The 27,247-nt window shown below is 40.9% G+C and overlaps 1 protein-coding gene across 13 annotated transcripts in view; it reads right to left on the reverse strand.

The window, feature by feature from the left end:
• Positions 1-27,247, reverse strand: part of KLF12 (KLF transcription factor 12) — a 251,856-nt gene that overhangs the window by 52,552 nt on the left and 172,057 nt on the right. For 5 of the 13 annotated variants that reach the window (XM_084535438.1, XM_084535437.1, XM_084535432.1 and 2 more), the window contains 2 exons: positions 14,943-15,002; positions 6,994-7,035 (listed from right to left, as the gene is read on the reverse strand). The exons of 2 other annotated variants lie outside the window; for them this stretch is intronic. In XM_084535438.1, coding sequence (XP_084391564.1) covers positions 6,994-7,035; positions 14,943-15,002 — 102 coding nt within the window. The remainder of the gene's footprint in view (positions 1-6,993; positions 7,036-14,942; positions 15,003-27,247) is intronic. 6 more of the 13 variants (XM_084535441.1, XM_084535436.1, XM_084535444.1 and 3 more) reach the window with 2 other exon arrangements.

Raw genomic sequence — 27,247 nt, forward strand, 5'->3', positions numbered from 1 at the left:
CTCTCTGCTGTAATAATGAACTAATAAACTAATGGGAGAAAACATTATCAGTAGCAATGTTGTTGGGGAATTCGGGGGTAAAATATGAGTGTACTGAAGAAGCGGCTACTTCTCTCTCTTCAAAGTCAGACATATGTAGTAGATTTCTAATTACACTGAGTATAATTAAACATTTAAAAACACTATTGCAAATGCCTGACAGAAAACAGTTATGAACCACATCAAAGAAAAAAGTGCGTTTACTATGTCAGCCCTTATTTGCCAAGCCATGTGTCAGCAAAAATACTGTCTGTTAAGGTCACTGAGAGTAGAAGAGACAGAGAAGTAACTATGTCAGGATCACTTTTAATACACGTGGATAAGGTCTACAATTCAGGAACTGAAATTAAAACCTGCAAAATATGTATTTGCATTTTTAGACGAAATAAAGCAACTTCTTTAATTATTAAAAATACTTATTTGTCTGGCTCCATCTGCTCACTGCTGTAACTCACTGCGACACAGAACATTAGCGAAAGGGCACATAGTCTAAAAGCGCAGGTGCACAGGATTAAACAAAAGAAGACATAAAACAATATACAAAGACAACAAATTAGTTCCAGAAATACAGGCTAGAGAGAGAAATTTAGATATAATTAGAACAATTGGTACAGTGACCCTAGTTCTTCCTGGCACTGCAAAAATGATTCTACAGGGATACGCCACTATCTCAAGCAGCAGAACAGCAACACATTTCATTTTGTCATACTTAAAAAATAGAGGACTGGACAAGCAACGACTCACTAGAAGCAAATGGTGAGAGCAGCTAAGTGACTGGCATTGCAGCAGTTTTACGCCTGGCAACTATTTGTGCATGAGAAATGATTTGTACTGATGTTCTGCACGTGAAGAGCAATAGAGTAGTTTGGTACGAGTAGTGGGAAGCATGTTTCTTTAATTTATCCTATTCTTAGTAGCAGGTTGAAACGATGTCAGATCTAGGAATAGTTTGGTCTCATGGAGGAGTGCAGAGTGAAAACTCCCCCTGTGAAAATTATTTCAGCCACATCTTTGACAGCTGGCCCACAACTGCGTTACCCTGGGAATGCCAAATCTGTGAGATAACTGAGGGGAGATAGCAGAGCTCTGGACAGCCAAGAATGTAATGATAGGAAGTGACTATTCACTATTTTTTCTAAGAACTGAAGACTTAAACTAAACAGAGAGAATAACTTTTTTCCTCACATAACTCATACTTGGAACTCATTGCCACTGCGTGCTACAGACGCCAAAAGAATAAATGTTCATAAAACATATGTTCATAGAAAAAAGTTCATAAAGGGTGGCATCATCTATGCATATTAAACATTAAGGTCAAGAAACAGCCTCAGAGTCTAAAAGTGCATAAACTAATGATATTTTTTTAAAGCTGTAAAGTAGAAGATGTATGAGGGCAGAGGGGAAATAGGTATTCCAGAGGAAGAATCACTCTATACCAACCTTGTGATGCCCTTTCAGTAATGAATAAGCAAGTTACTGGGTCTGCTTGGACTGACTCAGTAGGAAGGATTTTAGACTTCGATCATTTGTTTCTACACAAAAAGTAGTGTAACACACACCTTTGACATCATATGCCAGCTTTAGTGAAGGACCTCCACAACGAAGGAGCATGTACGCTGGTTCTTAAAACAGCAGGAGTAGGATGACCTCCAAATCTCACACTGCTTGTGGTATTTACAAGTATACGGCATGCTCAACGAAGGACAGCTTAAAAATGATAAATCCAAGAAATCACACTCATCAGGAAGGGAGAAGTTCAGCTTGCAACATACCTTGGCTATCCACCTGTCCAACAACTCTTTGCTGTGCATTGCCCACTCTTTTGTTCAGGCCTAATCCAAATGACAAGCTGAGGAGCACAGTAACATTTCCTATTCAAGAATATTTCTTAGTCTCATAAGGACATGACATCTTTTCTAGTATCATCCAGCCCAGGAGGCAGGTGTAGGGAGCATGAAGAAATAGCTAAGGGCATGGAAGGGAGATGTGTGAGCTTCCTGCTTTCAGCACGAGATGTTGGAAGAGAAGTGAGGAGCCACTGTAAAGGGTTTAGGCCTGGGGAAGGAACAGCCAAAATCAACAGTACATGCAGGCTGCAAAGGTGACTGAAGCATACTGGAAGCAGCAATGGATAGACTGAAAAGTTGAGAAGGGGCAGATATTTCAATAGCTGGCTCAACCAAATGCTCCTTGTCCTTGGTGTTAAGAGCATTTTCCCTAAAAACATTCCTGCTCAAAGAGAGTAGAGTATCTTAGTAACTTTTGCTCATCAGGTCTGGTGGTACAAGTACCAATACTATGGAAATGATTTTAATTTTCTGCTCTGAAATCACTGTATGGCGTAATGCTTGCACCAAGATTATGCACAACAGTATTTAATAATCTCTTACCACGACACAGTGATGGAGAGGGTGGCTAGGAAAGGGGATCCTTAAAAAAAAGATATAAAAAAAACCACTGACAACAACAAAAAACCTTCTGCAAAATTGCCATACTAGTCATTTTCGTGAAATGAAAAGTAATTTACACAGCAGTTTTACAGAAAAAGGAATTATGCAGTTAATTGGCATTGCTGGATAATTACACTGTACATGAGGCCTTGCTTTTAAGAGAAAATACAAGCTAATAAAGAGAGCCAGTTGATCAGTAATGGCAGGGCTTTTGGGAGATACCAGAGACACAAAGCTAAATAATTTAAAGCAAAGGAGTATAATGACTGTGAAACTAAATTATTTTAAGTTTACATTAATTCTCCACCCAATTACATATCTAATGTTAAATGCAAAAGCTAGAGAATTCCCCTCTGCTGCCTCGTCTGCAAGCACACGCAGCGAAAACAAGGAAGCCAAGGGAACGTGATCCGAACATGACCGGACTCTGAATGCTTGCCTTGAACTGCCGCATGCATCCTTAATATCCAGAGGTCTGCTGGAGAGCTAAGCCAGTTTACACCTCCCTCTGTTTACTTCTGGTTCAAGTAAGGTCTCTGCCCAATACGGCCACTGCAGTCAATCGATTCTCTCTGCAATGCTTTTTGTACCTTTCAAGCACCAGCAGTAGATGGCTCAGCCTGGCTGTCTATTGCCACAGTTACCGGGGAGAAACCAGAGAGAAGTTAAATAACATGGAATTAACAATGAAAATGATGACTGGTGTAATGAGGCCGTAGCGTTACCTTTGCATTAGAAGCAATTTAGCCCTGATTGCTATTGACCTTTGGTGATGCTGTATCCAAGTGAAATGTGCTATCCTAGAAAAGTGTGGGTATACTGGAAGGCAGACTGTGTTTCTGAGGGTATTCGTAAATAAACCGTATCACTTCTCTTCCTACATTAGAGCTTTATCTTACCTCTGAGTTATCAGCATGCAGCAGTCAACCTTACTTTGTGTAAAAAACAATCCAGAAAAAAAAACTTGACACAGTATACCTAGCAAATTATTATTATTATTACTTCTATGGCACCCAAAAGAGTACTCAGTACTTCACGAAGTAGTTAAAAAGACAAACTATGTGCCACACAGACCTAGCACTCAGTGAAACAGTAGAGCTGCATGGGGTGGAAAAACAGGAGGAGGTGGTGTAACAAGAGGAAGTTTACAGGTTACAGGAATATCATCAAACAGTTACTGATACAGGGGACGTGAGGTTCAATGCATGTTATCAATTCTTACTCCTCGTGCTCAGAGAAATCCCTGGGATGGGATGTTTGTTATCATGCTTTCTCACTCCACGTTTATTTCCAAAAGCACCGTTTGCTTGCATGGTAATCTGTATCTTATTTTGCTTAGGTTTTGCAGCCCGAAAGTGGATGTATTTGAAAATCGTGTCATTTCCAAAATAAACATGACCATTAAGGATTTACAGTTTAGCAAATAGCAGCCCCAGATTTTGAAGCTTTCACTGATTTCACAGGATGGCATCACAAAATCTGTGACTTTGGGCCAAGATGCACCACAGCAAACACCCAGAAGCAGCTCATGTCCCTGCACACGATGTAATGCACTGACAAATCACACTGTGGGACTCTGCATGCTCTCAGCCTATGCTAGAAGAACTGCAACAGATGTGTTTCTCTCATTTGCTCTTCATTTAATTTTTAGGACTCACTGTTTGGGGAACTGGATAGGCCACTTGGTGTAGATGATGTGTTCCTACTGAAACACTACGATGCTGTATAAATCCATTGCTCTCACACCTCTGTGTGCTGACAGCACTTCCCTGTCCTCTGTGGGAAGGACTGCAGCATCCTTTGCCTGCTGGATGCACTGGGGACAGCCCAGGGAGGAGGCAAAACAGAGGAAGGTGCATTAAAGAGAACGACCAGGAAAAACTAGAGTGCTCATTACCAAATGCATCTCCCAGTACAAAAACAATTGCCATACAACTCCCTGCTCTTTGGGCAACCGCATACCGCCCAGAACAAAGCACACTGCTGGCGCCTCCGGACTATTAATAATAGTAAGGTATGTGCTTCAGCAGGAGGGAGGACTGCAAGGGGTGGTGCTCCACGGGGCTGGCATAAGGAATGGATCTGCTCCAGGCTGCCTGCCAAATCCATCGGAAAACTTGACTTTTCCAGGGGCCGCCAAAGGATGCTTTTCTCCAGCCTGCAGTACTCCTGTGAGGACTTCTGCCTGCAGAAGGGAAGTGTTTCTGCTTGCTCTCCAGCCTCTCCAGCCATTACCACTGCATCCTGATGAAATGGGGTCACTGGGCTGGTCACCCTGCCTGCCCTTGCTGTAACGGCTTCTGCTTCATGCCCAGGGGCGTATGCAGAGGTCACCAGCCAGTGAGTAAATGCCTGATAAAGAAATTATTCCAACTAGCCCCTTAACTCAAGGGGATGCAAGAGGGATGGCAGAGCCAGCTGCAGGCACTATTTGGGTTTGCCCATAACCCACTGCTAATGCAGGGAATAGGATATTTCACCAGATACAGAGGAGAGAGCAGAGTAATTGCTCATTTTGAAGGAAACAGCTCAGTCCCTGCTATTGGTCTCATACTCCAGAGGTTTTGGAAAGGCATGAAAGCAGTAAACCAGCACTGAGAAAAGAAGGGGCAAAAAGGGCTAACAAATAACAATGGTAATATCTATCAGTGCACATTTTAGCATAGCGAGACACATCCAAGGGAAATAAACTAAATAATCATGAAGGACCTTCTGCAGTTACAGTCTTGAACCACCTTTAGGTTTCCACAGACATAAACTACCTCTGGGATGCCATGTGTCCCTGCTAGGGCTCTTTTCCCACTTTGGATGCCTGACAAACTGCAGAACAATGTATCCTCACAGAGAAACGAAATTCCAGATTCCTGCCTTACTTAAAAGGATTGCAGACGACTAGCTGCTAGAAGCATTACTAAATATGTTGATGGTTCATTCCTGAGTTTACTCTTGTTACTGCTTGTGCTTCTGGTTTCTGTACCACAAGAACGGCCAGGCAGGCACTGCACACACTTGCTGTTGTGCAGATCTGCTGCAACACCTCATTTTCACCGGCAGAGCTGATCGAGGCTTCCCAGTTTGTTTCGCCCAGCAGCCCGGCCCTGCTGCTGAGCTGTGCTGTGGTGCGTTGAGGGAGAGCCTAGCTCCCTGCGAATGTGCCAACAGACCTTGTCTCTACACCAACCTTCAGTTTTCAAACCATTAACGCTGGCTCCACAGGTGTGAGAGACAATTTAGCTTCCTTGTGTACCCAGCAGAAGGAATTTGAGATACCATCTATTTTGCAGAGGATTAAGGCTACCAAGCGTCTATCTTAAGACATCAGCCCGCCTCACAAATACAAACAAGCAGTTCGAGTTTCCAGGGACACATTATCTCACGCTATGGGATATGCCGAGGGGTTAACCTAAGCCTCAGAGATAGTGTTCTGAAAATGGTTTAGTGAAGGCACTGTCACCTCCTAGATATAACTTTGTTTGTATTAAATGAAGTAATAATAGTAAACAAAAACGACAACATCTTTAGGAGTTTCCTCAAAATAAATAAATAAATAAAGTCTTGAGGATTCCTGGGAGCTTTTCTTGTGCACTAAAAATGCCTGCTGTGCAGTCATGCTGTCCCAGTGGAGATGCCCAGAGATTGCAGAGCTTGCACTGCCTCTGTGCTGGCTGTGCCCAGCTCTCTGACTGGAGATGTCCCTTCCCTGCCCAAATAAACTCCACACGACTTTGCAGGAAGTCTTTTAGAAAGACTTTTTCTTTTGGAAAAAAGCGTATCTGAATTAGCACCTCACTCCAGCCTGGCTCCTATACTAATAAGAAAATCCATGAGCATTGCCCCGAGATGTCCCTGTGGAGGGCCAACCACGGCTCCTCTTTTCCGACCAAGCGCACCCCTGCACTTGCACAGTGCCGTTCTCGCAGCACTCTTTATTAACGTTTTCCCCAGGATGGCTGCCACAGCTGAGCCGTTCTGCACAGATTTTCTGCTCGGTATGGGGGGGTTGCGAGGGAGGGGGTGTTAATTATACAGCAAGATGGAGCGGGGCCAGGCAGCCCCTCTGGCGAGCGGTCTCCTCCGCGCACAGCCTCCTTCCTGCTGTGCTGCAGCCACAAGGATCACCTGTTGGTCTTGGCGCCCGCCCAGCCTGGGGCCTAGCGGAAATGACAGAATCAGCGAGAAACGAGAGCCAGCTTGTGTTGCAGCTACCCAAATGAGGGAAATACAAAAACAGATGATGGCAACGTGACCCGGCTGCTGCAGGCAGGAGCCAAGAGGGGGTGGGGTAGAAGGGAGCGGAGGAAGGAGGAATATATTGGGGGGGGGGGAACAACAACAACAAAAAAAGCAGACAGCTAAAAAATAAGCTTTTTTTTTTTTTTTTTTTTTTCTTCTTCTTCTTCCCCTGCTGGGTCTTTCTGCTTTCTCTTTCCACATTCAGCACAGCAAAAACATGATGAGCTTTCTCCCTCCATACAAGCACCTGCCGATGCGAAGAACTACCTACCTTGCTCCTGCTCCTGCTGGGGAGGTCGCGTCTTTCCATCTCCTAAAGGAGAGATTTCAAAGGGATATTCAGATACAGGCAGCAGAAACAATCTGCCTTTTTCAGACAGGCTCCTCTCTGTCCTGCGTGGTGACATGCGAACAGTTCAAGGATCTCTCCCAGGTTTGTGTCCGGAATCCCCTCTGCCATAAAAACAGCGCTCAGCAAAAACCTGTATTTGGGTGAGCTGCAGCATCATGCAGCAGAAGGATTAAGCAAAACTTGCCTCTTGTTTTGTTCTTCTGAACAGAAAATATAGCTAAGAAACCACAGAGAAGCTACTACTAACAACTTCAAGTAGAGGACTGTTGTCCTTTAAATGATAAAAATATGAGCTCTGATTATGCATTACATCTCCAGACATAACTAGCTTCATACAAGTTCTTGGCATACATGTTTACTCAAAGCAGAAACTATCCTCACAACTGAAATTTCCAGGGTAATTTCTCCAGACCCTTGCATTCAGACCTATTTCAACATAATAAAAGCATACTCCCTCCAAAACCTTAACAGGCTTTAAATGCGCTTTGAAGAGATTTTTAATATTTTTTACACAATAATTCTTAGAAACAGTAACAATAAAAGCAGGAAAAACTTAACTCGTAAAAGGAAGTTTTTCCTCTCCGAGAGCAATAGAATGGATCCCCAGAGCTTGCTGCTTCCTGTGGAAAGCCTTCATAAATAATGAATAATGCACATTGCAATTCCTCCGTAATCCTTCAAACACATCCAGCATCGAACAGTTTCTGTGGCTTTGGCCCTTAAGCTGTAGCAGTTTTTGCCTTGCCCTCCCCAGTTTCACCAGCTTACTCAATTTCTCTTCTTTCCAGCAACTAGGTAGGCAAGCAGAAGCAGGATTCGAGTAGTGGGAGCAAGCTGGGGCTAATTTGCACATTATGAATTATTCAGGCGCTCCTGATTCCTGCACCTGCACACAGGCAGGAAGCTTGCGAGGAGCAGTCATTACTCTTCTCTTGGGTTTGCACAAGCTCAGTTACTGCTCAGACACTTTGTTCTGTAACTAAGGGCTGCAGGTCTTGCATTAAGTAGTGGAAGTGGGGAAAAATAAATAAATCTCACGTCGTCAACTCCCCTCCCCACCCCCCGTCCGCTGCCCCATAGCCAGGATAATTATTCCAGCCCTTCCAAGACAATGGGAGTTTGTATCAGAATGCCGAATTCATCTCACATGTGCTAATCCAGATCAGAGCAACAGCAGAGAAAAATGGTGTGTGCACGAGCTGGTCTTGTCAGATATTTACTCAGCTGTATTAGTCTGTGTGTTTGAACTTTTCTCTAGCTCAGGGCATCAAGTATTTCACGTGCTAACTTGATCATTATGGCATCCTTCTTCACAGATGATACAGCAGAAACACATTTTCTCCTTGGCCTTCTGGCTAACATCATGGGTACTGACACCTTAATACTATTAGAAGAGTCTATACTGGGCTTTCAACAGGACGGATTTAACAATAGCTCTTTTCCATCTTCATCTACCAGTATCTTGGTAAACAAAACATGACACCTAACAGAAAATCCTGATATGATCCGTGAATCTAGACAGCCATTAAACACATTTGCAGAGGGCAGATACAAACCAATTAGCAGTACAAATATTTCAAGGTAACAATGAGATTTTTTTCAGCCAATATGCTAAGGTAAAGAGATCTGAAATTACCATGCAAGTTTAAAGCAGCAAACACCACCCTTATCCTTACTATATCTCATGCCCATAGTTGCACTGAATATATCTGGGTCTTGTCCTTTATTAACATGCCATCACCAACAACTTTTCAAGTTAAAAGATGGTCTCATTAATCACAGGCAGCTAAGCATCATGCTTGGAGTGATTCAGTGCAACAGATCTGCAGCAACTGATAACGAAACCTCTTTAATCCCCTGTTCCAAAATAACAAGTCAAACACAAGTGTTAAGCATTCAGAAGGGTACGGTCAATCCTTATCAAATCTTCGCTCTTCTCTCCATGCCTAAGGAAGTTAATTCAGCTTCCTTTTGCTGAATGTGTGAATGGCCCTACACTGCTCCTATCTCATTCCTACCCAATAATAGGTTCTCTGGCTCTTTTTAGGGTATTTTAATTGGGCATGTAAACACGTTTTATTCTTTGATGCTCTTTCATTCAGCATCATTAATCCCCAGCATGAAATCAATAGACTTACAATGCTTAATCACGTCAAAACGCAACATACAAACCCACAAATGACTTTAGCTCATCACACAGTGAATAGCTTGCAAGTTGGAAACTATGCCTTCTTTTTGCCTTGGGATTCAGCAAACCCTAAGCAAGTCTTTCATAGAAATAAACAGATTCTCTCTCCAAGTATCTGCCATTAGGAAAAAAAAAAAAAAAAGTTGTTGATAAACAAAACATGGGATTTTATGTTTGCTCTGTCATCTTTCTTCATCCTTTGCAGTCACTTATGAGAATAAGCGCAGGCCTTATGAGAAATACTTATACTTGTTTTACAGCAACCTCTTGGCAGCATGCATGTTTAAAACTGTTTTTTAAAGGCTGCAGTAGCTGGACCACAGAGTATACTGGAGGTGCAAAGGAAGGGAAAAACATTTTTGCAGGTGTTTATTTTCCTTTTTTTAACGGTTAGCAGACACTGTTTTTCCACTTGAAAAGCATATGTAAGGGGCAACAACCACTGCCTTTTTTTTTTTTTTTTTTTTTAAAGATAATTTGCTCTACCTTATATATGATTTCTAAAGCCAAAGGGATACACAAAGTGACAAGAAACTCTTTAATGCTATGGAAATCATGGCTGAGACATAAAAATTAAGGACAGCCAGTTCCATTGTCTGATAGACAAAAGGGAAAAAGGAATCCTCCAGATAAAGGAAGGGTAGCTTTAATTCTCGTACTTTAAAAAAAAAAAAAAAAAAAAAAAAAAAAAAAAACACTGAAAGACTTCTCCTTTGAAAGAAGAAAATACAGTTTTAAAAGTGAAATGCTTGAAGAAGGTGTGGAAACTAGCGTGCTAAAACCTTGCTTTGCAAAGGTTTCCATGACCGCATTCCCAGCCACTGTCCCATCAACTGGCATACCCAGCATGTCCCCAAACTCATGGGGTCCTTCGCTGTTCCAGCAGAGCTTCTTCAGGCACTACCACAAGACATACTCACTCTGGGAGGTTCCCATTTTCTATCCACAGGCAAGGCAATGTCCTGAACTTTGCCTACATCTTGTGAAGAAGCCCCAAAACAGAGGCAGAGTTTTAATGGTGGTGGCACTGGTAACTTCCTGTCTTGTACCTGTGTGTTCATGTGGTTTTGGCCAGGTAAGGAGAGACATTGGTTGCAGTCCTTAGACTGAAGGGTTCATTCAGCATCTCCCCCATCCCAGGAATAACCTGCCTGAAAGGACTCTGGGTCTTCTGCATGAGCACCAATGGAAATGAGGTTACTCTGCTCCAAGGAATGCAAGAATCACAGGGATAAAAGCTGTGCAGAAAAGGGGGATCCTTTCTCCATAATGGAAATCTGGGCACTCAGTTTCAAGAAGGAAATAGTGAAAGCTCTGTTTCAGTGTCCAGGGCTGTTTCTGTTCTAACACTGCTCCAGGGAACTAAGCCCCAGTCCTGTCCGCACTCAAGCAGAATTCAGGCTCTGCTTGCCCACTCTCCTCATCCTCTGCTCCTTGTCTATGCAGTGCTCTGTATTCAGTAAGAAGGGAGATGAGAAACTCCACCGTCCCACAAATATCCCATGTGATTAGACCTGTGTGAGGATCCTAATGATTAAAATGTCTCTGTGATGCTTGCGCTGAGAACACAGGTCTCACCTGACATGCTAAGTTAACAATGTTCCTCTGCAAAAAGTGGGAGCACTGCTGTTGGTGCTACCAGTTTGTTTCCCAAAAGAATCATCCCTGCTCTGTTACCCAAAAAAAAGATCTGAAGACTACCTTGAAATGAAGCAGATGCTTTTAGTTCTTGCTGGTCCCCTCTGTAGTTCCTAAAAACTTTTCTAATGTGACAGGATTGGTGTGCCTATGGAAGCATTTAAGCTCCCTAGACAGGAAAGAGAAGTATACAGCTAAATCAGATGGGTAAGACCTTTGATCACTCCTGAGGCATGTGTCTCCAACGATTATAAGAGGGAATTCCGGTGTCTTTTTTCAGAAGTCAGATCACCCTGCAGAACTTAACCTTAACCTACAGGCAAAAGTTGGTGTCTCAGTTAGGCACAAGTGCTTTTTGCTCAAGGTTTAAAAAATGCTCTGAGTGTAAAATGGAGGTGCCACTGCCTCTAGTGTAGCATGATGCTCTCAGAACAGCTGAGCGAAGGAAGGAGAATTTCCTAGCAGGTGTGACTAATCTGTACTTTACTGCAAGTATCTGGAGTCTCAGTGACCTCCTGATTTTGCAGTTTTTCCCCACTGAAAGTAGTATTTATGCACTGAGCTGCAAGGAGGAAAAGGCATAGATTAGGGAATTGCTTCAAACTCCTTGACTAGATGCATTAATTTTTTATTGCCTCAGTTTTAAAAAAATAGTAAAAAAAAAAAAATGAGCTAAAAGTATGTAACAAGGACATTCCAAATCAGGCAAAGCAAAGATTAAGCATTTTCTTCTGGCAGTTACATTCTATTTATTATCACCATTATTCTTTATTATTTTGCCTTAAAAATGATCCAGATTATCTCCCCAAATGTGTTGCTTTTAATGTTTGACAGAGACTAGATTTACTCATGGTTGAAAGCAATCAAAGTTCAGGCACAATAATTTATTCTTCTAAAATCCAGTGCTCTGCAGTTACAATTTGGTCCTAGAGATGAATTGCAAGTACCGACCTGGGCCTCACATTCCTAATGACTTAATGGGAATCCTAACAAGTGAAACAGTGTACTTCGCAATGCTTATTTACTTTTTAAACTGGTGACAAATGGGAAGTACTGCTTTGAGCTTGCCTTACAAACAGCAGGAATAAAACAAAACAGCAGAAACGTTTGTCTTTGAATAGTGGAGAGTCAAAGCAAACCAAGGTAAAAACAGCATCCGGCAGGGTAATTCAGATCAGTGAAGTCATCCAACTCCATAGCAGCCTGACCCCAACATAGCCCCAGAGCTACAGCTGCCAGCTAGACAGCTACTAGCCAACAAACTAGCAGAGGTGCAAGCCAAGGAGCCAGCAATGAACCCACGTGCCAATGCAGGAAAGCTATATTCCAGAATTTGGCATCTGGGTCCTTCAGCTGCCAAACATCTCCCATCTGGCAGAGTCTGTGGAATGAGGTGTTTAAAAAAAAAAAAAAAAAAGATAAAAGCAGTACTACCTCTAAGACACCAATGATAAAGAGGCACGCTGTGCCTGCCAACATCTGAAATTCACATATGACATCACGTTGTCAACAGTGAAATGGTGGACTGGGGAACTGGGGTACTTCTGGATCAGGAGAGGCAGCATGGACAAAATGTTCAATGTACCACAAGAAAAGAGTAGTTGACATGTATGAACTGGAGCAACACTCTCAGCCTGTGACCGTCCATGGAGGTCAGCAGATGCAGAACGCAGGGCATCAGTTTTGAGTAAAACTGAGATTTCATAAGCACAATACAAACAACCTATAAAAAATGTTTCTTCAAGACTTGGTGATCCACTCTGTTACCCCACTGTAACAAAGAAAATCAAGTATCTGTGAATGTTTTTGTACTCTCGTAACTAAAACATCATCATTGTGAGTGTCATTTTATGGAAAATAGCTTTCTTGAAATTCAGGGGGAAAACGTAACTTCAGTAAGAAAAAAATGAAAAAAGGAAGAGAACTGAGGATGCGTAAAATTTCATTCAAATGAAATACATACACCCACATAGCTGTATTTAATTGAAACAGTTCATTTCTAATAAGCAGTTAGTGTTCCTAAGCTGTTAATAGCTCTATACTCCAAGAAGCAAGACCAGCTGTGATGAATACTCCTAGCAGTGCAAGAAGCATTAAGTGAACCATAGGAATTCATAATTTTAAGTGATATATTGATTAAATTTAAATTCATCTCATTGGCCTTACTTCCACCTTTCACGCTTCAGATAGGTCCACATGGCCTAGACAAGGTTTGACAGATATGACCTTCTTGAACAATTTGCACCATTATTTTAAAAAGACACCAAAGACCCTATATCTCTCTTCCAAGTTTAGGGTTTTATGAACAGCTATTTGCCTTACCAAAATATATTTCAGCCTCATCTCACTCCAGTCAGAGCCAACAAATTTGCAGTGGTTTAGAGCACTGAGATGCCCCAAGCAATCTTCATCTACTTATAATCATCCCGGCTGTTCAGGGGGTCTTACTAGTAGGATATAATGTTCTTTGTTACAGTATGTGTAAATTCACAACAAATTTTTGGAGCAAATTATTGACAACATAAAAACTTGAGAAACAAATTGACAACATAAACCTCTCTCTTGAAAATGCTTCCTGTAGAATAGAAGTTAATACGAGTGACTATATAGACTATTATTACTAACTATAGCTAAGAGTCTGTATCTAAAATTGTATATGAAAAACATGTATTTTAGAAAGAAAGAATTTTGAGAGGTTGGTAGTTTCTTCAGAATAATTTTTGAAGCTATACTGATAGCTATACTGATACTTTCAATTGCACAAGTTTTGAGTGGAAACTTCTAAAAGGAAATTCTATTTTATTATTTTAAAACTAAACTTATCTTCTCAAATTCTGTTAATAATGTTATATTTTTGCTCCCAAGTAAATCTCAAAAGCTTTGTACTGGCCTTAACAGAGAAGTTGTTGCTGCTACTTTGAAAATGTTTGAGTAATAAAATCCTGCAAATTTTTAATATAAATATACTAGTTGTAATGCAATTAACTGCAAATTGGTGATACGAGGAGACTTGAGGAACGATTTCAGTATTTGACTACTCATTAGCAATTTGAAAGTGTAATTGCTCTTAAACATGCCATCTTAATTTTCTTATGAAGCTTAGATCTGCTTATAAATGTGAAGAATTAGATTTCTGCTGCAATTTATTTGCTTATAATGAATATAAGTTGTTTTTCCTTTGGTACTCCACAGATAGAGGTTCTGTGGATTACTAAGAGTAAACAAGGATGGGTTTACACTTGTCACATAACACAACTGTAAAGAAATCTTTGCAGGTGCCCACCAAACAAAGGAAGAGATGAGGACAAACAAGCAAAAACACCAAGAGCGGACATTTCATTGCATACCATTTTTAAACCCAATAAAACACAAGCAATGAATCCAACAAAAACAGCATCACTGACAGCACTGGTACACCTGTTCTGTCATGTATGACATGTATGTGCAAGCAAGGTGAACCCGAGGCACATGATGGTGTTACTGGTATTACAACACTTGCTAGAACCTCCCACTGGACTTGGGTGTAAACTCTGCACTCTAACGCAGGTTATCTACTAGGCACGTTACACAGCAAGGTTTTAAGATTTTGGCATCCTTGAAAAAACAGCAAGGAGATGTTTGCAAATACTTCTTCCTACATTTTATTGCTTTGCTCATCTACGATTTTGTGGTAATTGACAATTAGAACATATGTTATGTTGATCCATGTTAACCTTGGGTAAAGTAAGTTATTACTCAATTTCAGTAGGCTACTTTGGACATTTTCAACTGCATTATCAAACATCAGACAGGATTCTTCTTTGATATTTTCATATTTTATTTACTAGGATTTGGAAAAATTGCAATTTTCCCACAATGCACACCACCACCCTCCCAGCCCCCAGAAGATAAAAAACAAAACCAAAAATCAACTTTGGACCTTGCCCAGCCCCACATATCCCCCAGCCATGACATAAAGAGGGAAAGAAAGCTGAAAAGTACTGCTACTAGGCTTTGTCAATAAAACAGAACATTATATAATACACAATAAAATGCTTCATACCTGGAGTTGAAAAAACGAAAAGGGTTAGCAGCTGACCTGGCACAGCCCCACATGCTCTCTCTGGAAATTGAACACAGACAATTAGGAATTTTAAGTTACCCCAAACAATTGCAGGGGACTTAGACAAAGTTGAGGAACACTTACTGCAAAGTAAGCACACAGCCTCAGCACGGAAGGGATTTAAGATTTTTCCATTCATTTTAAAACTCCTCCTTAAACTGAAATTGCTCTGTAGAGGCCCCAGCTAATACTAAACAAGTCATTAGGAGCTCTGCCATTAATTTGTGTGGGAGTAGAGTCAAGGCTTAAGGGCCCAGGTGTCACTTGGTGGTGGTCATTCTGGATCATGGTGGATCACATTTGCTCATTAAAAAATAATCAGTGACCAAGAAGAAAACACTAAGGAGAACCTTGAGCAGACAGACGTTGCGTGAAGAGGGAATACAGGCTAGAGCACACATTCCCTCCCAAAATTGTGCTGCTTAAGCAACATTATTCCTAACACATCATAGAATGACCTAGCCATAAATGCTTTTACTTATAACTGAGACTCCAGGGAAAATAGATAATCTGCTATGATATTATCTGGAATATTGAACAATACAAATGTACTACGTAATATCTGCATAAACCCTCATGCTGTGATTTGGACTACATGGAGTAGTCCTTTTCACTGACAAATTCTGATCTACTGTATGTATTCAAACAAGAAGCAACAGACAGCTGGCTTTCTGAAATAGTTCCACCACGTTAGAAAAGAAAAAAGAAAAACCTGTAGAAAGCCAAGCCTATGAATAACCCCCTTCAGTCTTTCCCTCTGTGGTTTAGACCTCAGACATACCACAAAATCAGTCTGAGGCCAACGCCCAAGAAGCTAGCAAAAAATATTAGAATAATAACATGAATCATAAAAAAATGTTGTAGCACACTAGCCATTCAATGCATTTGCACTGCAAACATTTTGGTTCCTTTACAGGGAAAATGTAAGGTTGGCACAATAATTGTAGAAAGTGAAAAGGAAACTTGCAAAGACACTTCTCTAGATTTATCTAACTGCTCTTACCTTTGGCCCTTGGTAACCTGTGGCCTAACTTGGCACCTCAACGTTTACAAATAATTTTTTTTTTTCCCCCAGATTTTGCACTGCATCCTTCAAACTTCTCACATTTCCATGTTTGAAGTGTACAGTAAATATTTGTCTTCTTTACTGTTCGATTTTGCCATTTGCTAAATGATAAATTTCTGATAATGACAGAAACCTGCCACCAAAATGACAAAAGGCTGCAAAAAACCTTCATAGCAAACTGCAATTTACCAACTCTATCATGGCCTGACATTGCTTTTCCCACCCTCTTTCTCCACTCCACGTCGAGTTTCTGCATTCTCCCGAAGTGCATCTGAGGTATGTGTCCCATGAGATCACTAGGTACACTAGATACTAGGTACTAGTTATTTCACAACTGCACCACTACGTAACCAAAGGCACTGGGCAAAACCTCCCCCACCCCATTAACCCTCAACTGAACTCAACATGCTCTGGAAAAATGGTAACTAGAAACCATGGCATTGACCGCTCTCTCCCACGTCAATTAATTTATAATCAGCTTTTAGCTCACTCTACATCTTACTAAAAAAATATTTATTCCCACAGCTAACACGAACAGCAATACATTACTCTGAAACCATGACCAAACTTTGTACAAATTCTTTTCATAAAAGTCCATTTTTAACACATAAGCAATATGGCAGGCCAAAAATACAGCTGGTGAAGATGAGTATTTGCATGCTGAATTTTTGCCAGTGGGAAATTCAGCAGACAATTAAAACTCTGGTAAGAACCTCCGTTACGTAGGCACTAAAGAGAAAACAACACCAGAAAATCCATCTTCCAAAAACCCCAAAAGACACCTAAAACTTGCAATGTTCCTCTTGGTTTGGCCTGAAAGCCAAACGGCTGTGGCTTGCAAGTGTAGACAACTTAGCCTAAGATAGCTGATGCGTTTCCTGCCCCTAGCTGGCTGCCTTGTTCTCACCTTACTGACATCTGAGTGGAACAAACAAGTTTACAAAGCCACATTTTCAGATTAAAATGTACCTTAAAATACCACTCATTCAGTAAGTTGGGGTGGATGAGGAATGGAAGGGAGAGACTGGCATTTAAGTGCATGCCTCTGCATCCTGTCTGGGCAGCTGAGCAGCTACCTCCCACCCCAACACCGCTCTGATCCAGAAGTCCAACCCTTGCCTCTGGGGCTGAAGTTTTTCTGTGCACTAGAAATGGCTAAAACACACTTGACAACATGGATTCAGCATAAAAAGGGATCTGTAATAGTCACTTTCTAATCCAAAATACCAGTGTAGGAGGAAAAAGAAGAGGAAAAGGATGTTGTGGGGCCACTCCTTGTTATCTTTTGCATCCTAGCCTTGTATTCAGTTGGCAAACTTGAGTATCTGGCTTCCTAAGTCAGTGTGCTAGGCAGATATAGGTGCCTGCATGACCACTGCCACTGGCTGTCATGTCTTTAGAAGGAGTGGATCCCCTCCTTTGAGACTGCTAGGAAGAAGATAGAATGGGTTTTAAAATAGGTAGAAGCAGGTAAGCTCTGAATAGATTGCTTGCCCTCTCATTTTCCACAATGGGAAGTTGGCAACCTAAACCTCTTTTTTTTTTTTCCTTTTTTCCCTGAACTTGGCGTTAATGATCAGGTCACAAGCTCCACAGAGAACAGAGATGACCCATAGCCATACACCTAGCAGGTAACCAGAGCATTTAAGTCTTTGCTGATGATACTAAGGGAGTGCTGATGCCTTGTGTAGGTGCTCTGAAACCTCTGGACCCAAACACGTTTTATAACCTTACAACGCTTCTGCCAGGACCCCAAAGTTGACAATCCACACCTTGTGCCAAGAGTCTGCATGGTTCATCCTGGCTCTGAGCACATGTAGTTCATGCACATTGTATGGGACTAGCGGTACCTCTATGCCATGTGGTACATTAACAGGCGTGTGCCCATTACAAAACTGCATGTTCTTGCTATTAGGATGCAAACACATTTGTAAGCAAGACTATGCCCTAGTGATGGCTAAGAAGCTCAGAGAAATTACATAGTGATACAAAAAAACAAAAAGTTGGGCAGTGGAAATGCTGAGTGCAAAGGGAATCAACCTTTTTAGCTAAGCAAATAATTTACTAAACATTATTCTGTTCCTCCACTTTCAAAACCGCTGTGATTGAGATTTGTAATTAGATTGAGAATTTGTAATTGAGATTCAGTAATTATTCTAGCTCCTCCTGTAAAATTATTTGACTCTCTGACTCTCTGGCCACCTGACCAAAGAGAAAGCTATGGTCATCAGCTCTCTCATTTTTGGGTTCTGCTTGAAATGCTAGAGGTTTCCCTATGCAGCAGCCACTGTAGACAAGCCTTAGGATGAGCATTTTTTCAGGGCAGCCTCTGACCTGACAGCCCACTCCGTTCTGCCTGAGCTTAACGACACAGCAAGAGTGGGTTTGATCCACTCTGGTCTCCTCTTTAGTTCCTTCCTGCCTCAGTTTTCCTATTTCCTTGTATCACTATGGCTACAACAAAGAAGGTGCTCAGCTTGACTCTGGCACTTGTGACTGTTGGTACTTCTGACGCACCTCAGCCACTGATTTGCTTTACCTCTTATTTCAGCCTTCAGTTCCTTTCTTTTTGCCTAGAGTAACCTCATATGTGTGGTTGCTTTAAGCTCCAATTATCCCTGCCTTGAAGTGTCCAAAATAGTCATGTCCGAGGTCATGTCCTCGGCCACATACGCATGGACAACACCTCTTCGGCACAAGGGCTGAGCACAAAAATTTCTTCTACATCCATCATCCAGGAGCCTCCTGTCATTCCTCTTTACCTGAAGCCTAAAAAGAACTTGCTGTGAGAAATGAGGTTGTGGTGGAGTCACTCTTAGTGAAACAGGATGGAGCTAATAAAGGGGAAAACCCAGGACAACCTTTCCCCATTGTGAAGGAGAAGAAAGGAGAACAGTAGAAAAAATACATTGTAGGTTGGGTGTTTTTTTTTTCGTTTGTTTTGTTTTTTAGTCTTGTATTCACATGCTTACTCAATTATGCCTGGCTAAACGGTGTTCCTGTCTTAAGAGTGCCCTCCTTTGCATGCCTTTTACATATACCTGGGACCTACACAACTTCCTTCATGTTTTTGTATTCATTGATCTGAACACTCAGGAAACATTTTTCATACATTGGTATGAGCACTGCTATTAAGAATTAATTGTGCTGCATGTTTGTCTGTCACAAAATCACAGGAACTGCCATATGGAAAAGGAAAGATAAAAACTTATCTGATCTAGATAATGAAAAAAGAAGTAATTTTGGCTCAAGTGACAGCAGAGGACAATGCTCTTTCTTTTTCTTATCAGTAAGTCAAGGTAGCAGTTCACTGAGGTAGTTTTATTGTGGCTTTTTCTGGCAGAGTTCTGCTGTCTAATCCACACCGATGAGTATTTGCTGCAGCTCTGAATTTCTTAATGCAAACCTCTCTGCCTATGCCTTCTGTGCTGATTTAGAAAGAAAATACAGAAAAAGCTGAATAATGAATCATCAGGGAAACTCCTGCCAAATAGGCGCACAAACTGCTAACCGGGTAGCAGTCATACATATTGTTACTTATAATTCACATTTCAGTGTCATGCTCTTGAAGCAATTACACAATGCCTCCTTCTCCATCAATAAAAGGCATTTCACATATCTAACCACTAATGACTCGAGCTTCACTCTGGAGCAACACAGAGCAGTGGATTTAGCATGGGACTAGATCCCAGCTCATCCTCTGCTTTGCTGTGTGCCTTGAGCAAGACACTAACCTGCAGATAATTATAATATTTGAACACACAGGGGACCCGTACAATTTAATTAGTTAATGTTTGCAAAGCACTCCAAAGATAAAAAGTGCTATATGAATTATAATCATACTCTATTGTTTTGGGGCGTTTTATTCCAAGGAACACTTGTGTAAACATGTTTAGTGGTGTAAAATCCCAATAATGACAAAGTTATTGCCTTGAAATGATTGGCACTTCTTGGACAAAAATTAAAATGAATTAACAAATTTAATCTATTTTTGAGAAGACAATTATATGAGACAATTAAATATAGATACTAAACCGAAGCCAGGAAGCAAGATCTTTGAAAGTTTGTTTGTGATGGATAAAGGTAATGAAAGAGACATACAGAAAGTTATCTATGAACCCAAATGTTACAAATAACTCTCTTGCTGCACTATACTGGTCCCAAGACAGGCTACGTGTTACTTTTTTTCTTTTTAGCATCCAGATTTCTGTTATGGTATCAGAATTAATCTTTAGATGCAATTAAGTTAATGGTAAAACTCATCTGAACTTTAACAGAGCCAGGATTTCTTGGCCCTTTCAGCTTATTATGCTTATTAATTTAAATATTTCTCTTCAAAGGAAAATATTACTCCTAGCAATGGTATGGTAAAATATGTATTGCAGCTCAATGCCTAGCACTTCAAAGTGATTCAAAAGAAGAGAGCATATTTCCTAATGGCAATGCCTCCTTGGTCTAGACTCATCTACGAACAGTCACTGGTAACTTACTGTTGCAGGGTGGACAGGAAAAAAATATTTTTGTGTAGACCAAGCTAAAAGCATTTTTATTTTCAAATTAGCTTTCTTCAGGGACTAATTTGACAATATCCCTGTCTCCTAATACACTGTCATTTAAGCAATACCATCCTTTCAAAGCAGGCAGCTATGGCAACTTCTTTGTAGAAGGTGCTTTTGATTTACAGTTGCAGTCCACCTGGCACTTGTTCCTAATGATCACTGGCTGATGGGAAATCTGTTATTCTGGCAAAAGGCTCTGAGACATATACAAGAGATTTTCACACCAAAAATCCCAGAATCTCTGTGCATGCACAGAATGGCATCCTTTGATTTTATTGCCCAGCCTGCCAAGTTATTATGCATGTTTTATTTTATTTTATTTAAAATGTGGCATATGCAAAAGAAGAAAAAAAAAAAAAGAACCTTCTTAGAATAGTATAGGTCTATGAGTAAATTTGTAAAGTGCATAAAATACAGTGCATAAATACACTATAGAAGTCAGCACTTATTTATTGAGTTATCTGAACTGCATGGATGTAGAAATCATACTTTATAGCATTGGCATAGGCCCCAAGTTTAGATGTACTGGTTCAGGTTCTTCTTGAGTCACAGACTTCTATCATGGCCTCAGAAAACCACATGGAGTAAGATTCCTCACATAACTTTACCAGTCTTAAGGTTAACCATTCTCCCTAAGCCATTTGTCCAAACTCCTTTATAACCATGGGGGAAGACAGGCACCTCCAAAAGGCATGAGATGATTGAGAGGGATTGGATGAAAGGTGAAACAATTGAACCTAGAAGTATGCACTGCTACATGCACTACTACTACACTGAGAAAATCCAAAATATTTGAGCTTATCTTTCAGGTAGCTTAAATTATGAGAGATGAACCTTGCTGCAAGGTTAAGTCCAAACTGCACCAGCCAGTACTGCTCAGGGGTTCCCTAAGATAGCTAGGTCACAGCACTCCTCTGCCAGCCCTTGTCCAGCCCAGCAACACTTTTCACAGCACCATCCTTTTTTTTTTTTCCACCACAGGATACAGATGTGAGACTGCTGACAAAAAATAAAACTAGGACAGAAATATCCACGAAGCGGGGGACTCAACCACAATACAGATGGTTGTCTGCCTTACTGGGCTCTACATCACCAGTGCATCTCACTTAGGTATCTGCATATACACCTCATTTTTAATGTTCAGTGAGTCAGATAGGTTTGTACAGTAACTCGAGAGGGCTGAGGAGAAGCCCCTTGCCAAAAGAGTCTGTGGGGAGGTGGGAGACTCATGGCCAATTCAGTTTTCTCTGTTTGGGGCCCTACTGCCCCCCATGAGCATCGCAGCAACTGAGCAATCTTCTTAGGTCTTACTGTGATGGAAAAAATTTACTGCAATGGAAAAACGCACCCCAGACTTGGCAAATCTTCATGAGAAAAGTCAAATTGAAGCTGATGTATTCCCACAATTTTACTTTAGACAAACTAGCATTCTCCAGTAAAAAAAATGCTTTATTGAGAAATTCTGGAGCAGCACTACTCAGCTCTCCATGTGCAAAATCACCATCCAATTTTGTGCCAGTTTTAAATTGAGCATTTGTTCACAGAGGGTGGATGTACCAGAGGAGAGAGAAGCAAAGTTCAAACAAGCACTGCCAAAACACTCTCACTTATGCTTCTTGGGAGACTCAGGGCAAAGTATTTTGTCAGTAACTAGAGGAAAAAACTGAGGCAAAAGTTCCCTATAACGAATAGTACAGTAGTAACGAATGATTGCAGCTGAATCAGGAAAACAGACATTATCAGTGTAGAAAATGAATGGCTGATGGGAACACACGTATAAACTTCAAAAAAGATAAAAATCAATGCAGAAGTTGATTTACATTGAAGAAAAGGAGGGAGAAGAAAAGGTAAGAAAAAAAAATCAGACTCAAAAACTACTTATCAACTTGGTACTGTGGCTGTGCTGTCTATCTGCTGTGGACTTTCTTTTTCTCTCGTGCAGTATCCAAAACTTTCTTCCACTGTGTTATAATAATAAAACCCAGCAGAATTTGAAAATAAAGTAAGATGATCACATTAGCATTAACGTATCAATCATGTAACGTAGCCAAAGAGCACGGGTGGTAGGGTCAAAGCCCCCAATTTCATTTTCACTCAGCAGCATCCAGCGCAGCGCAAGAAAGAGTTCACGCTAAAGGTCAGCACGGTCACATCCCAATGACAAATCACATTTCTATGAATTAACTGCAGCTATCACTACAAGTATTCAGGATTTCCTCTCTGAATTTTATGTCTCTACTTCATCCCAGAGAAACAAGAAGGTTACTCAAGCAACATTAGTTTATATGCACAGTCCATCTTCTCCTTGACATGGAAAAATGGTTTCATTAGAGGGGTTCCCTCCACCTCCAACTCAAAAGGAGAAGAAATGTCTGTAAGGGCAGGAAGAGAAATTTCTGGATCTCTGGATTTTAAACAACACACTGGTCAAAAGTTCGCACTAAAAACCACCCTCCCTCTGTCTCTCCCACTTCTGCCCTCAGTATCTGCAGGTAGGAGAAATCACATGGCATGTGTTCGGGGGAGAGAGCTACAAGGTCTAAAATACCGAGGTTTTACGGTGCATGTGTGCAGGGCAAGAAGAAGCTGAATGCCCTATTCAAGGTTTATGTTGCTGTGTGCCATGGGATGGCTTCTGTGCCCCACTGCATTGGGGTGGGAGGGCTGCCATGCTGAGGGAACAGGATGCTGCCTCCAAAAGGGGAACTTAAAAAGTTTTACTGGTCTTCTAGGGCTCAACTAATGCTTTCTCTTTTCTTGGCTTTATAAAGAATTCTGGAGTGTATCTGAGATTTGACCCTGAATATATGATGCTATTCTGGCTGTGTAATAAGCACCCAGTGGTGTCAGGCATATCGAGGCAAATCTGCTCTTTGTTAGAGAGCTACATGTCAGAATGAATTTGTAAAACATGCTACGAAAAGGATGAAATGTTGCTTACAGTGCAAAGCCCACTGAAATCTACATATCGTGGCGATATTTATTATCAACCAGAGCAAATTATCTGAGATTAATAAATTATTCCTAGTCCAAGTTATGGTAAGGCACAGGAACTGCCATAAAGCAGCACTCTCACATAAAGAAATTTCACCCAAGTGCCCTGCTGGAAATAATGACTTTGTTTATCTATAACTTTACATTATTGATTGGGTTTGCTGAACTGAAGAAGGAGTATGAAGTAATTCCAAAAGAAGTACTGAGAAATCTGCAAGCTCTGCCAATATAAAGCTAGCAGCAAGAAGGCAATTTTCCTGAGAAAAAATAGTCATACTTGGTTATTTTACAAATATGCAAGTGAATTACATTCTGTTTAAGTAAATAAGAACTAATGCCAAACATGAGGCTCTTAGTGTTTGATTGTCAGAATTTTTACTGGTAAGACTTTTTTTTTCTAGTTAGACTATAGTGTACTGAAAACAAAGCAGAAACACAGGAGGATGCCTTCAGTTTTAAAGGACACGAAAAGCAAAGCTGTCACATGGGCATTCCAAACTGTCCTATGACCTAGCCACGTAAGGGTAATTTGCAAAGCAACAAGCTTAAAAATCACTGAATCATTAAGCTTGGAAAAGACCTTCAAGACCATCTGGTCCAACCATCTCCCTACTACCAATATTACCCACTAAACCATGTCCCTAAGCGCCCCACCTCCAACCTTGCCTTGAACACCCCCAGGGACAGTAACTCCACCACCTCCCTGGGCCACCCGTTCCAATGCCTGACTACTCTTTCTGAGAAGAAATGTCTCCTCTTTTCCAACCTAAATCTCCCCTGATGCAGCTTGAGGCCATTCCCTCTAGTCCTGTCACTAGTTACCTGTGAGAAGAGGCCAACCCCCAGCTCCCTACACCTTCCTTTCAGGTAGCTGTAGAAAGCAAAAAGGTCTCCCCTGAGCCTCCTCTTCTCCAGACTAAACAACCTGGCTATATTAAAACAATTCCCCCTCCCCAGACAATGACTATTTAAGTTTCCTTCAGCTTATGGTTAAATCCTTGGCACTTCTAACACCACCGAGCAGATTTAGATCCAAAGGAAGATGTTGGTACATGTGGTACCGATTCCCAGCTGGTGGCACACTAACTCCTGAGTCACGCCATGGGGTGGCTTACCCTCACCTCACACCAGAGAACTACAGGGCCTGCAGTGAATGGGGAGGAATTGGAGCTCATGGGCTTAACTCTCTCCCTAAATTAGACAGCTAGCATAGTTTCAAAGAATTAACACTTGGGCACATCACCTTCTGTGCGCTCCATGTGCAGTGAAGACAGAAAACTAGCTTGGATGCAGGTATCTATGCTGCAGATGTCCAATTAGGCAGTTGGAGAATAAGGGCCAATAGACAAATATATATACATATATATATATAATTAAATATCCTTATGAAGAACAATTTTAAAAATGTCTGAAACACAACCTGGAAAAGGCCCATTGTTGTCTGGCACGTGCCACCATCATGTAAAAATTAGGCTTAGTGTTATGTTTAACAAAGGCAAGACTGCACAACAGCAATATAATATTGAAGGAAAGGATAATGCCATCCCTTTGGAGGTGCCATGCTGTACTTCCCAGATAGAAAGAGAAGACTCTCTCTCAGCAGTAAGCTATTTTTCATTGTTAACTGTAGAACTATTCACAAGAAAGCACTGACAAGCTCACTTAAGAAAGACTAAATGCTACAGGACAGTCTTCAATACTCTGAAGTCCAGCCTGCCTCACCTCAACACTTTGCTTAGACCTAAGACTTAGATTTAGACCAAGATTTAGGCAGTCTTTCTATGCATGCACCTACGCTGCCCAGTTACTCAGCAGAATGGTAGGTACTTTTCCACATCTTCAGAGGAAATTCCTGTCTACTAAGTTTAGGTGCTAAATTGAACACACAGGATCTCCCTTTGGAAAACTTCAAAGGCACTTTCCTCTCTGCAACAAAAGTATGTAGAATGTGGTCTTTTATTTTCAGAGGACTGCTTTGCTAGACATCTAAAATTAAGGTACACATTAGATGCCAAAATTATACAGAATGGAGCCTGTCTGTAAGGCAATATATTACAGACCAAGGAAGAAATGGATTGAGTGGAGTTGGTATAATGTGCTAACATCTCTTTTCAGCACGGCAGCTGTATGTACAGTGTCTATGACTGAGAATGAAGTGAAGAATAAGACAAATTGCAGATCACTGTCAAATTAAATTTTCCTAATGGGGCTTTTGAAATAAACTAACAGATTACTGTTTAAAATAACCTGTAACAAGGATGAGTTGATGTTATATTATTAAATTTCTTAATTTAATTCTTATGCTCCAGAGCCAGCCAAGCAATATTCGACACATTTTCCTTCACAAATTGTGGAATGCATTATTCCAAAAACGCTTTTCATGGTTTGACCAATTGTCTAAATGTTCCAGCAAAATCAATCACATAAAATAGTATCAGCCTGCCAGTCATATATTAAAAGTATTTGCTAGCTCTCCATGTCTCTTTCTCTTTTCATTAATTAGGCAAAACTATTTAGTTCAAAATCATGACGGGTTGTATTATTTTTCTGGCTTATTATGTGTGCTATAAACTGAGAAAAAAATACTTCAGGGCCTGGTGTTGTTACTAGCAAATTCAAAATATGTGTGAGGCCTGTCAATCAAGCAGCAGTGTCACTTGTGAAGAATTGTTTTCTTCCTTTACCACTGTCAGAATGGGAGCATACTAATTACAGTGGGAGCCAACACTTGGCCATAATGAACTCCCTCTCTGCTTAGGGGGAATGTAGATTTGGGGATCATGGTTACTGTGCTTGACCAGAAAAAGTATTAGTGGGTGCCTGGTGAAAGCCCTGCTGAGTTGTGAGAGGTGGTGTTTCAGAGAGGCAGCATGGCTGGATGCTCTTACAGGCTCTCAGCTGATGTCTGCAGTACAGGATCACTACCACCAGTCTTTGCAACACCACATCTTCCTTCCTGCATCTTTGGGAATGGGTAAGAGGGGTGACTTGGGTGGCAAAAAGGATGATGTAAGGAACACCTCAGGAAGAAAACCCATTGGCCAACTGCCCAAACAATGCAAAAAACATAGTTCCCCCTCAACACACAGCTTAGTTTTCTCTCAGCATATAGAACATTGCTTTGGGAACATCAGCACTTCTGGCTATTGATGGCATGGAAAAAATAAAAACCAACAATATGTAAGTACTTTTAGATATCGAGTTACGACATTTAAAATTAATTTATAATAAATTATATAACAGTGTCTAATGGCCTTTATTATATCCCTTCCTATTTAATAACGTCCAGAATGCCCACAGTTTGAACCTCTCGGATAGAGTAATATGTTTTGTAGGGGTAGCACAGGCTTTAGTGCCTGGAGGCTCTAGTTCTATTTCCAGCTCTGCTTCAGACTTACAGGGTGACCTTTACACATAACCTCATTTTCCTCACCTATGAAATGGGGATATTAATACTTATTTACCTCACAGTTGGTTCCCTTCCAGCTGCTACAGTGACTGAGCAAGCTTATGCATCTACAGAATTACTAATGTTAGTGATAAACTTTTCCTTTTTTTTTTTTTTTTTTTTTTTTTTTTAAGTAAGCAATAAAGGAATTAAATTAAGAACTTGGGTTTTGTCCCTC

Source organism: Aythya ferina (assembly GCF_964211825.1).
Source record: "Aythya ferina genome assembly, chromosome: 1".
NCBI classification, from domain to species: Eukaryota; Metazoa; Chordata; class Aves; order Anseriformes; family Anatidae; genus Aythya; species Aythya ferina.